We start from the raw sequence: 13,459 nt of genomic DNA, 5'->3' as shown, positions 1-13,459 counted from the left end.
CAGCTGGGCATCCACTACAGCTACCTTTCACATGCCTCTCATGAGCCAGAATTCCTGTAGACAGTTGAGGTGTGCCCTTCGTATGACTGTGCCATCGGGTTGTTCGCCATTGTTAACTATGGCCCGGGTCACCATGGTCTTCAGGCACATCAAGCGCCTTTGTGGATCTGAGCCAAAGTCATTTCAAGGCAAAATAAAAATAGAACACCCCTCTTGCCCCCCTCAAAAAAAAAGCTCTGAAGGTTTCTATAAAAATGTGAAGTCAAAATGGCAGAGGAACTTTCTGCAGCGAGTGCAGCTGTAGCTATTCAGCTATCGCTCATTACTGCTCTGATGTACATAGAATGGATGTGTTTTCCTCATGTTGCTCAGATTTTGTATTTGCAGTAACTGTTATTTACATACAGAATGCTTAATTTACCACCTACACAACCTGGCTCAGCCTGTGCCTCATTATTTCTTGCGGTGTTGTGTTCAGACGGTGTATCATACGAGGCCACACTGCACTCGAGGAGGATCCCAATCTCGGAGCACAGGCAGGGAGTCACAGAGTGGTAAGGAGCTGGTTCCCAGCTCACCAGCTGGCATGTGGAACAGCGGAGCACCAGTCTCCTTTCCCCCGTGTCTGATGTGGACAGCCTTGCCTTGCCTGCCAACATGAGGTGGTCAACTTGGCTGAAATGGGTCAATTTAAAAGCACAGCAACCCAGGTGACGCTTCCAAAGATCCTGTATTGCAGCAAGCACAGCAGAAGCACAGACCTGTCATCAGTCTCGAGGTGCTGAGGGGTCCCTGCCCTAGACCCTGGTACACATTTGCCAGTGATGAATCAGAAATTGCTCTGAGCAGCCAGCTGCAAAGAGCCACTGCAGCGTCGCTCTGTCAGAGGCCAACCCCACAAAGCCGTGCAGGCACTGGAAGGGTGGTGGGGTTAGAGCATGAGCAGAGTTAACAAGGTTTACTGGATCACTAAGAGAGCTGCTGGACTGTTCATATCCCCACATTGCAAGCACGCAATACTACAGATTAATTCAAACATCTTTAGCAATCCCAAGAACAGCCTAAATAAATGAAACTGAAGTCAACACAGGCTTCTTAACATTTATTAATTAATCCATCAGTGCAATGCTGCTAATTAATGTCACGCAAAGGAAGAAACCTGCCAACCATAATGAACATTTGACAGCCTTGTAGATATAAAAAATGCCAGCTACACAGCCAGGAGGGTACACAGAAAGCACATCCACATGTGATGCAAATCCTTCATCCTTCATCCTCTTCCTCGGCCAGTAAGATGCTTGTGAGCTGCTCCTCAGAGACAGTTAGTTCCTGGCAGGCTCCCATGGCCTGGCTGAGGTAGACGGCAAGTATATGTTTGCACTGCAAATAATAGCGCAGCCAAGTTAACAGCAGGAGCAATGCAGGAATGTCATGCTCTATCTCGAAGCCAGAAAAATCCATCCTGGCCAGAACGGGTCTAATGAAGCGCTCACCTCTCCCAGGAGTATGGTTCCCTCTTGGAGCACCAAGCCCTGGCAGAGGCTGGCGCTGCAGTTCCCCCGGGTTCTGCCATCACGATAATGTAATACAGGGATCTGACACACAGCAAAGTGTTGCTGGCTCCTGATGCCCTCCTCACAATTGCAGACCAATTAGTTATCCTGAGCCCTTCCTCACTGGCACCAGGTGAACTGTACCACTTCATCAGCCAGACTCCATGTGGCAGTCCCCTTAGCAGCAACAGCCCTTTTTCCAAGAGACCAGGGATTATTAATCTCTTGAAAGTCAGAACAGTAATGCATAATTAAGAACAAAAGCCCTCCCTAGCCCTTGTAAGGCCTAGCTCCACCCGAATACCACGAGTCCCAGAGGCCAGATTATGCAGTGGGTCAGGCACAGCCTCCGTGGCCAACTCAACACTCATGCGTTTGCTCCCTTGGAAACTTCAGGCTGCTCAGGTTCAAGAACCAGAGCACAGCCTTCTCCTCAGCTCCCTGTCCCGGCCCCAAGTTCAGGCAGACAACTTACCAGAAGGCTCTCACTCTTCTGCAATACAGCAAAACCAAAAGCAGGACATGTACAGAAGTGGCAGGAACTGTAGCAGGTGTAGAGCTTGCCTGAGCTCCCAAGGACCTGAAAGAAAGGCAGCTGGAGGGGGCAGGACTCAGCCAGCATTCACTTTTAATTTCTCTAACTCAGCCTCTATCTGGCCCAGCGTCCTGTCCACAATCACTCACAGCATGCAACAGGCGAGCAGGTGCTGCAATACAAAAGTGACCCCAAACACTGTATCGACCTAGCTAAGCTTGAACTTCTCAGCTTTCTCATCGTCTCCACATGCTTCTCTCGCTGCAGCGCTCCTGTACATACAGCCATGCTTGCAGCAGTCCTCAGCTCCAGTGACTCGTCTGCTGCCAAGAGATGAGGAAAAGGGCAGTAATACTCCCTCCCCTGATCTCCCCGAGCCGGCAGCACAGCGAGCTGCCAGCTCCTCCAGCGAGCTCCCTCCCCAGGTACCGGCAGACACACGATAGTTGAAGATGACAAAGACTCTCTTGTCACAGAAAGCTCATTTGTGAATCCAGAGCTACCACAGACCTGGGGATGGAAGGACAGCAGCAGTGAGCACTCGCAGTGAGGCCTTTTCTAGCCAGCTCCAGTGGCTGGAGGCTGCAGAGGCTCTTGCTGTTCTGCTCCCAAAACCAGCTGCAGCTATTGGAATCCAGTTTTGTCTGAATAAACAAAGTTGAAGTCTCTAGAGAAGAAGCCTCCCTGCTCCATTTCTCATTTGGGAACAGCACTGCCTCCCTTTCCCACATGCTGTTCCTCTGCAAGGCTGGTACTGAGGCATATTCCCTCTGCACCATGGGCACGGGATGCAGGAAGGCAGGTGAGGGAAGCATTTGTTTCCAGCGTGGAGAAGCTAACAGGCAAACTGGGAGCTGCTGGAGCTGACTGCATGGTATAGAAAAGCCAGCCTATGGATTATGTCTCTTCTGCTTTCTTCAAGACTGAAAAATAGCTTGTAGAAAGCTATTTTAAGAGCCAACTGCTCTGCCCTCCTCTTATTGCAAGGGAAGGGTCTGCAGGAGCAGAACACGCTCACAGACTTTAAGCAGAAACCTGTGCCCAGTAGCATGGACTTTACTAATGCTCTGAGGCCTAAACTGAGTGCACCCCATGCCCAAAACACAATTACCACAGAATATTTGCTGCCATGATGTGCCTCATATCTGCCACAGTGAGTGCAAGTGCTTTGTGTCAGCTCTATGGCCTCAACAGCTGGCACTAACTCTTCCTGGATATTCCAGGGAATGGTGGGGGTTTACACGGGTGTAGTCACCAGCAGCGCCCTGCTCTGCACACAAGTCTCGGCTCTGATGGCACATCACGCTCCTCTCCCATACCACGATTTAGATTCTGGTTGGGTTTGTGGCACACATATACCTAAATCCAAAGATAAACACAAAAAACTGAAAAGACAGTGTAGCTCTGCAGAGTGCTGCTCCCCTCCAGGACACCCATGGCACTCCTGAGTCCCTCCAGAGGAGCACCGTCCCTCCCGGTCCGGAGCTGCACTTGCAAGGGGGGCATTCCCCTGTCCCCCGGAGCGCTCTCTGCACTCCCTGCCCAACAGGTAATGTCCACACGTTTAACCTCTCCCACAGAAGTGCCTCTGCCTCGTAATCCCACTTACTCCCAGAAGATTCAGGACACGAGACGCATTGCCATTTCAGGGTAAACCGCTCTTTTTTCAGTCTGGCCTTTACCCTGGGCCCTCCTTATACTCCAGGCTGAGTTTGTTTCACTTATGATAAGTTTGTTTTCCTCTAGCCCCTTTGATTGTTTTTTCCAAGATGAAGTATTCTGATGGTGCCTTTCCTTCAGAAGTGTTTTCCTTCGAGGAGGGGGGGAAGACCCAGACACTGCCAGATTTGGGCTGAGTTTAGCGTTCCCCCATCCTGACCTAGATGGCAAGAATGCAGCTTCTGCCTAATAAGGCAGAATCTAAAATCCAAAGACCAAGAGAAAAAGGTGCTTCTGTTTCTGGCCAGCTGCAGCCAAGCCAGGCACTGGGGTGCTCTCTTGGCCCTGAGATGCTGTGAGATTTCCTTCCACTGCCCTCATCTCCAGCCGCTTGCTGGCTGCACAGTGAGAAAGAATCACCTTGGTGGTGGTGTCCCTGCCAGCGTGTGGGGATGCAGGAGGGCCAGCTGTGGCACCATGGCAGCTACTGCTGCCACCAGCATACAGCTAGGCACATACCACAGGCTGTGCCAGGACCTGATGCTCAAATCCTTCATGATGGGGCAGGCTGCCATAAAGTTCTAGGAAATTAATTAAAAAAGACATAAAAAAGTATAATCCAATAGAAGTGCAGGATGTGAGCAATGCAAGTGACAGTTGGCAGGAGGGCTAAAGCACTGCTTCTCCCCCTGCTAACTGGCTTCACTCCCACAGCTCACAGCATTTCTACAACTCAGACATAGCTAATAGGTGCCCCAACTGCCGCCTGCTCACCACTTTACGCTTCTGCCGAATCCAGCACAGCTCTGCCATCAGCATCCACCATCTCTGCAGCAGGTAAGACTTATTTATCCCAACTAGTGTTGGCTTTAGTCTGCAGTGGAGGCAGGTATTATACAAGCTCTTCTGGGTTGATTAACAACTCTGAGGTAACATCAGCCCTTGAATACCCCATTGGTGCTGCTCCTCTATTAAGTAGCAAGGGCATTAATGCCCAGGCATTAAATGACAAATCATAGCTTTCACTCGACTGAGGGCTCTTCCTTCTCCCATCTCAGTTCCTGAGGGCAAGAGCTGCTTACACTACAGGCTGCAGTCCTAGGCCTGTCTGAGCACAGCCATTTTCCCCTGAAGCAGTACCTAAGATGTGCTGGGTGATATGGAACGCAAACAGCATTTTAGCCTGTGAAGTATCAACATCTCAGATTTGGCTATGAAGGCCCAAAGGAGTTTCACAATAGGACCAGCCTCATGGCCTCAACAAGAACAGTTCTCCAGATCCAGCCGCAAGTGAAAGCACCACCTCACATTCCAGCTCAACCACATCTGGGTGCAAACAGCAGAGATGACTTTCTGGGGAATAAGTGAAAGGGATGACTCTACATGTGCCCAGGCAGTCACAGATGCCCCCCATCTTCCTGCTGCACAGGGCCTGCTTCTCTGCTGAGGGAGAAATGCATACAGCTGGATTACGTGTCTACACCACACACACATGAATGAAGAGCTACTCTTAAGTGCAGTATCCCACTTAGTGTTTCAGTTTTTACCACCCCAGATTGTGTTCCTGTCACTGCTCCAGGCAGCGGCCTCAGGGGAGGCTCTGTTCTTTGTTTCTGCAGCTCAGACAGCTGTGCTGAGGAAGAATTTCGCAATGGGACCAGCCTTACACCCCCAGAGAAAATATTTCTTCAGATTCCTCTGTTAATGAACTCATCATCATGGCCTTAATCAGCAATCAAGCTCCACTAAAGAGGAATGCTGCTCGGAAGGCACACATGCACCTGCAGGCAGGGACTGCTTCCTGTAGGCTGCCAGTCAGCTGGGAGGACATGTGCACAGACCCTGGATGATGCAGGGGGGGTGCTCACATCTCCCCCATCAGCTACAAAGTGCCTGGCTGAAGGCTGGGCTTGTCCTACATTAACTCCTGGTGACCAGCCCTGACCTACCTGTCCAGGGGTTCCTTCTCTGCTGGGGAACCGGTGGCTCCCTCTGCCTGCAGAGCACTTGCTCTTTTTCAATGTGCACCAGCTGAGCCAACTGTTGGGGCCATCAGTAGATACTAATCAACCCGCTCCCATTCAGTTACTGCAGGACTGACTCCAGCAGGAGTTTTTGGCCCCTCACTTCAGTGTGGAGGGGTGCCGGCCTTGCTGCAACACATGTAGTTTGAAGCAGCACTGTTCAGCAACAACCCTGCCCAGACCAGAACAGGGTGTCAGGGCAGCACCCAGCACATCAAAGCCCTCTTGCCATGCTTCTCTGAACTCCTCCACATCTCATGAGGCTTCCTGCATCTAAGAGATGAATATTAGGCATTTTAAGATGGAGATAACTCCACCATGCTCCAGAAAAGCTGTGAGCATGTAAGCACACATTTAGGCTCCCTGGGAAGACCAGAGGCTCTAAGCAGTCCTTGTCATCCTTCACACAAAAGTGAAGACTCTGCATCCCAGCCTGCAAAGCTCTGCCTTAGTCTGCATGGCCTGATAAAGCTCTGCAAGGAGAATGTGACCATTCTCTGCCCAGTGGCATATTCAGCCAAGCAACAGTAGAAGAGGAAAAGCCTTTAAGCATTCAATTAGTGAGGCAGCTGCTGTCTAAAGGTCATGGAAGCAGTGCTTCTTAGGCTTTACCAAATACCCACAGGCAAGCCCTCAGTTAAAATCAAAGACTCTGTTCTTGAGCCCTTGTATGTTTGTGAATCATGCCTCTCTGGAGGGGCCGATGTCCTCTCCAAGGCCCCAGAAGCGATAAAGACTCCATGTGCGAATCAAGCAATACAAGCTCTGAACACATGAAAAACATTTGTGTTGTTACCCAGGCCTGGCTTCACAGCTCTGCTCTTACCCTAGATGACCCCAAAGCATCTCAGCACCTCCAGTGGAGACACTCTGCAAGGAGGATATTTGGAAATGTCCCTCTTGGTTGCTGCAACAGTGAACAAAGAGATTTCCCCCTTCTCTGTGGTTCAGCAATGGAGGGGGTTACTATCTGAGGGGATTAGCACTGCTAAGTAGAACAAATTGGGTGGTTCTTCACCAAAATCTTATGGGCACAGGGTCCCACTGCCTTAGCTAGGGCACAGAACACAGTGCCTCTCTGACTCTGTGACTCCATGGGCTGGATGCAGCTGGTCAGTGGCTCACAGAATGGACAGACTGTCCCCAACAGAGATGCCACCGGTGCTGTGGCACAGTAGAGCAAGGAATTGTGCATCCACAGAGAAGTCAGAAAGAAGTGCCAATGGCTCCTCTCTTCACTTGATGGTGAGCCTCAGCTCCATCTCCAATCCTGTGCTGTAAGGTGAATTTGATCTTTAGGGCTAAAGTGAGCTCTTCTCCCTAAAATGCCATTTTATGAACATGTTTCTGTGATTCACAGACTTGGCTACCGTGAACTAGAATGAAACCCACAGATTTGGCCTGCACTGTTTCCTCCCAGGCAGCAAGGATCCTACCGCCAAGTAGAGGTCAAGAGTGCTCAGGACACTGAGGATTCAGAGTGCAACAGGGAAAAAAATGCAGTGATGGCAGATAACACTCCATTGCGTACTGTTTGTCAAGAGGAAGAACTGCCTTTGCTGGATAGGATGAAGCAAAATTAGCAATCCCTGGAAAACTTCCTTCTGAGTGTGATACCCACAAACACATAAGAATTTGTCTCTGACTGGCTGGGAGCCACAAAAAAAACGGTAGTGTACCACGCTGTTCTAATTCTAGTCTGTGGCTACCGCTCTCCAGTATCACTTTAGGAGTTTGTAAAACACTGATATTCTCTCTGTGTCTACCCAAGTGCCCTTCCATGTTCTGCAAGTTAGGAAAATACTGGCTCACATGTCAACTGGAAATCATCAGAAAGTAAGACTGAAGAGGAGTGTGTACCTGGTATGCAGTCCTTCCGCTGGGGGACATGACTCGGGTGACAGAACGCTGATCTACCAAATCCAAAGCTGGGACGGCAGATGGGCCAAATATGAACTTCAGCCTGAAAGAGAACGTGTCTCTAGTTAGGTCACACCACAAAAGGAGACCACCTGTCTTAGCCTTAATCCATAGGATTTAGCCAAAGGTTCCCATTTGCCTCTCAAAATCCCACCAGTTAGAGCTCCATTAATTGCACTACCAAGCAATTAAGTGCATTTGTCATTCTCAGCTTTGCTGGCTTTCACCAAGTGACCAGCAATGCCTGCCCTGTCCCGCTGAGAAAATCCCAGGACTCAGTCCTTTATGAGCAGCCTCTACCCTGCCAGCTATTTGGAGCTGGTTTTGATATTCTTAAGAGAACTTCCAAATTTCCAAGCTGCTCCCAAACAGTCACACATTTCTTTGCAAAACCCCACTCAGATTTAATTACAAGGCATTTTAAAGATTTTTCTTACACAGGACATTACAGCTTATGTGTTTCTTCTCCAGCACTATGACCCAAACACTATTCTGGCTGCCTGCTGCACAAACAGGACATGAAGCGGTTCCTGTCCCAAACTAAAATGAGACAAAGTGCATCAGAGACACAGAAGTGACATTTTTTTAGTCAGTCTCTATGACTGTGACACAGTGTTAGCCATGTAGGCGAGGAGTTATCTTTAAGCACCATTTTTGGCTTGACAGTCACTTTACAGATCACTGATTGTTGCAAAGGGAGTGTAGATGAAGCAAGAGACACAGGTTGTCCTTACAATGATCAGATCAGCCTTTTTGTTAGTACTCCCGTACTTCTTCCAGTACAAACTCTGTGTAGACAAAGCAGTGGTGCTTAACCAATTTATCAAACAGTGAATCTAGACTCTAAAAATGGAAACTTTGCTTCTGCCCAGCACCCTAAATACACTAGGTTTTCTTCAGGGGAAACTGCACCTCTGGCAGCAAAAGCAAGACATGCTGGCAAAGAGAAGATGCAGGAAGGAAGTCCTGGGGGATGCACAGTGCTGGGGATCCAACAGAGGTTACAGGCAACAGGCAGCATCACACACACAGCCCAATTAACCTTGTTGCACTAAACTGGGAAACTGTCACATGAGCACAACAAGCATAAACAGGGATTTTAATGGAGGCAGCACCAGGTAAACAAGAACCTCCAAAAATGGAGGCAGACTTGCTAATGCCAAGGGTAAAAAGGGGCTCATGCTCTCAACACCTTAATTGTACATACAGCCTATACTGGATGAGTTGCCCTGGATCAGGTTATTGATCTGGTATCCCACCTCCAGTCATGGCCCACACATTGGAGCAAGAACAGAGCAAGGATGATACACAGCTCCTTGTGCAATAGGAAATGCAGCAGTAGGGCTCCTTCAACATCCCAGGGAAACTGGTTTAAACCCTGGAGAACGAATGAGTCATTTTGTAGTGATCACATCTCCTCTATGACAGTCACAACTGAGGCATAAATTATTCTTTCTCTACCCACCAAACTGCATCAGCAGGAAGCTAAAGACCATCAGGGAAATACTTAAGACACTCCACTGCACAGGGAGCCATTGGATAGCAGTATTTTTACATCTGTAATCTAGCTACCAGCAGGGCTCAGAGATAGCAAATTTATTCCAGATAAACATCCAGGGACAGCACATGCCTCATGTCACTCCACCCTCCCTAAAAACCCTTTCTCTTTCCTTCCAAGCTGGACACATCGCCATGCAGGGATGCACCACTGCGCAGCATTTATGGATCAGAGAATGCCTGGGATGGGGTAAAGATGAGGTGAGACAGGTTTGCTCAGGTACACATTTGCTTCCTGCAAAACATTGCCTTTACACAACTCTCTCCTCGGCCTCGGACCTGTGAGGCAGCACCATGGAGGCACATGCTGGTGTCTGGCTGCTGCTGTGCTCAGTGCTGTAAAATTCTGCACCAGCAAGTGGAAAAATAAAGAGCTGTAAGTCCTGAAGGCATCTACATACTCATTGTCTGCACATCCCTGCAAGGAGGATTTTATCTCCTGCTGATGCCGTGCAAGGGTATATGATAAGCTGTACGTCGAATATGGGCATCTGTACCTTTAGCTTAGAAGTTATTCTAGACCTGTATATCCAGCTGCTCTGAATGTGTTCCAAAGAGCTCAGGGGCAACTCAGTTAACTTTACAGACCTTTTATCCACTGAGAAAAATCTGTGTAGTCTAGATTAGCTACAAGGGTAAACAACAAGAAAATCAGCAGTGATGAAAAGATAGTACAAAACATGAGCAGGAGAACAGGAGAAAGCAGAGGAACATTTCCAACTCCAGTGAAGACACAAAGCCAAGGCAGAGCCCTGGCGTCTCAGCAGCATGGCTGACCTACACGTCTGAGTCAATCTCATTGATAACAAGCCAAGCAGACAAACTTATTCCAGGAAGACCAAAACTTCAGTTGCACAAACTCAAGGCAATAAGGATTGGCTTCATCTGAGGATTGAGAGGAGGTGGGTGGGGGAACACTCCACGTAAGACATTCCTTAATGATTAGGTTTGGGACTATAATGGGGGCTGAGTTTAATGAGTTTCAGTAACTCTTTCAAATTTGGGGAATTCTTTTTTCATGTATATAATTTGATCAACCTAACAGGAAATAAGTAAGGGGAATGCCCAAAGGAAATTCAAGGACTTCAGAGATTTGGAAGAGATCCAGAAATTAAATCAGAATACTTCTGAGCCACTGGTCACAGGGAATCGATGGAAATCTGACCGCCAAGAGTTACCACCCAACCGTTATTAAACTTAACAAGGGAATTTCTTTCCTCTTCTTTTATGACAAGAAAGAAACAAAAAGTTACAAGACTTCTCAAATATAATCCCACCCTTCAAAGGCTACTGTGGTCCCAGAAGGGGCAGCCAGCATACCTTTCATAAGTGTTAGATAACTTTAGACCAAAGATATTAAGGCCTGAAGGGTTCCTGGTGATCTCCCCTCCTGGCTAAATTACAGGCAGGCAGATACACAAAGTTAAAGATGAATCTGAAAAGCCTTTCCCACTGTGATGGTGCCTTTTCTCTACCTTCAACACCAATTAGTGTGGGCTGCAGAAGTTGTGAAACTTGGATGTCTTAGGAGAGTGCTTGGGAATGACTGAAATATTCACAAGCTTCAATCAACACAAGGACGATGAAGCTGACCTGAGATGACTTCTAAAAAGAAAAAAACTCTCAGGGTAATCTTCAAGTTAACAATTCCCTTGTGCAGAGGGACGATAGATTCACTTCTCCCTTTCTATCACACATGCCCATGGCTCAGACAGAAGAAGGTATCTCAAGATGCCTCTGTGTGCACAATGATATGAATGCAGCAGAGATGCAGCACTCCAGCAGCACAAATCACTCTGAAACAGTCCACTGTCACAGAAAACTCATTCCAGATCTGAGGGTGGACTCAGAGCTCAGGTTAAACATTCGGGGTTTCTGCATGTTTAATCCACCCAAATTAGAGCAAATCATCACAGGAGATTCAGCAATACAGAGATAATTTCATGAATCTCTGGAAAAGCCCTTGAGATTTTCTCTTTGGACCTTCATTTCCACTACCAGCAAAAACATGTAGCAAACATGTACCGGTGAAACACAGGAAAAAAATAGTGGTACTATGATGAAAGCAGATTATCAACTGCCCTTTAGTAGGACACTTGGGACAAGGACTGAAGCAAAAGATACTTACCCCAGTAGCAGGTCATCGGGGACTGCAACAAAAAGAAAACGAAGCGTGATTTTGCTGAACTTCCCCACTGTGAGAGACATCAACATCACAGAGAGACTAGTGCCTCCCTAATGTACCCCCAGAGGCCACACAGGACTGCAGGGGTCTAGCCATCCTCTCTAGCCACCAAAAAGCAACAAGGAGCAGCAAAATTGTCTGCTATGGTAGTGCTAAGGCACTTATCAAGTACAGCAATTAAAAATACATTCAGAACCACAGGGATTAATTTAAAAAAGAAATGTGGCAGCCCAAATATACTTACTTTTATTATATCCTAAATGTAAAAGCATGCAAGAAAAGTCATGCGGCCTCTGCCACTTTTAGAAGTTGGTTAAAAATATATATATTGGTTTCCCTGAAACTCTCTTGGCATGACTTGAGAACTCTGGTATTAAAACTTTAAAAATATTCTTTTCCCAGCATAGCCTTGCAAGGCGCCACTAGTTTATAGCTTTTAATACAGAACACAGAAACATAGTCTTCAGTTATTAGAATTTCTTGTTAAGGTGGAAAATTACAATTAAGAAAATTAGTCTGTTTGTTGTAGCTAACAGCTTACGCTCTGATCATCCAATCTGATCTTGCTATTATCACTAATGGGACAGAGTGTACTACATCTCTGTATTCCACTGGAAGATCAGGACTTTTAACTTTAAAATCCTTTGTTCCAACAATTCCAAATATTTCCTATGACGTATGCTGTTGGTTTGACTTGTCCAACTTTATTCTAATTTAATTCTCCAAAGTGATCGATCCGTTTGTTTCCACAGTTATGTCTCAGTAGTATTTTGGTGCTTTAAGGAGAAGTAAAAGGAATGTGGACCTTTTCTTTTTTTTCCTAGTTTACAACAGGATTTATAAAGCTCTTCTAAAAAGTCACTTGTAGATTTTGGATCTACTCTAACCTGACAGGAGCCATACTGTAAGTATGCCAAAAAGCCGTCAATGTGGTTGCTCTTACAGTTTAGACATTAAGACTCTGCCCATTCCCCACTCAAATGTAGTGCTCAGACAGACTTCTCTGAATGTTTATTTGGTTGGTTTTAGTGCAAACATATTCCTTAAATAGAGGAAGAACCATTCTGTGCTACTTATCAAGTAAACACAAATATTAATGTTCTTTCAGCACAGATTACAGAACTGCATTAGTAATCCAGAGTGCAATGAAGGTAATTGTTCTTAACTATCTGATAGAATTGGCCAAGATTTAACCGTTGGCCAACGGTTCATATGCTTCATTCAAGCAAGGGGAAAGCTGCTCTTTGCCCTGGGATGGCTAACACAACTCCCTCTGCTGGTCAGTGATGAAACATGGTCGTTTTTATGAAGATTTCCCTTTCATCTAGTTTTTAAATGACTGAGTCTATAAAAACAGTAGTACAGTGGGCACAACAAAATGCTTACGTAGAAGTATGTAAATTATCATCCCTCAAGTGCAACCACTTGCACTACGCAAGCAGCATTTCCCTAGGTCCCACATTCAAAAAAGGGGTCCAATCTAGTCTAATTTTTGGAAGTGCCTGACTTTTAGAAGGGGGCTGCTCCTCATTATCTATGCTTCAAACCCCTTTGTGTCCAGACAAGTTGTATCAAGTACAGCAATTAAATATACATTCAGAACCACAAGGATTAATTTTAAAAAGAAAAGAGGAAGCCCAAGTGTACTTCCTTTTACAATAACTACTTCTGAAAGCATGCAAGAAAAGGTGTGTACCCTCAACATCTTACTCTGCCACTCCTGAAAGTGAAGGCCACACCTTATACGACAGAGTCTGGAGAAGATGCAAGCAAGGGGGGGCTGACAACCCTCATTGCTACCTGAAGGTTTGAGAGTGCCAGTGTTACTAGTCCACTGCCTGCTGTGATGCCTCTTCTTTTCATTTACGTACCATGTGAGGTATCCTGAAAAGCCTTTTTGATCTCTTTCAAAAGCTCTTCTGCTACTGCTGGCAAGGTACTATCCATCTCACTGGCACCGGCCTCGTGACTGGAAGCGAGACAGAAGAGGACAGGAGGCAGTGTGAAATCATTTAGGTCACCACAG

The 13,459-nt window shown here is 46.9% G+C and overlaps 1 protein-coding gene across 1 annotated transcript; it reads right to left on the bottom strand.

Moving 5' to 3' along the window:
- Positions 1 to 1,263: 1,263 nt before the first annotated feature.
- ZSWIM7 (zinc finger SWIM-type containing 7) lies at positions 1,264 to 13,380 on the bottom strand (the record flags this gene model as incomplete). Its single annotated transcript, XM_082008699.1, has 5 exons — positions 1,264 to 1,380; positions 2,029 to 2,133; positions 7,632 to 7,734; positions 11,377 to 11,398; positions 13,305 to 13,380. The coding sequence occupies 5 exons, from the start codon at positions 13,378 to 13,380 to the stop codon at positions 1,264 to 1,266; spliced, it is 423 nt and encodes a 140-aa protein (XP_081864825.1).
- Between the last annotated feature and the right edge of the window lie 79 nt (positions 13,381 to 13,459).

This window comes from Phaethon aethereus (assembly GCF_964289735.1).
Source record: "Phaethon aethereus genome assembly, chromosome: 19".
NCBI classification, from domain to species: domain Eukaryota; kingdom Metazoa; phylum Chordata; class Aves; order Phaethontiformes; family Phaethontidae; genus Phaethon; species Phaethon aethereus.
The sequence above is the reverse complement of the archived record's forward strand: the minus strand, read 5'-3'. Positions and strand labels throughout refer to the sequence as shown.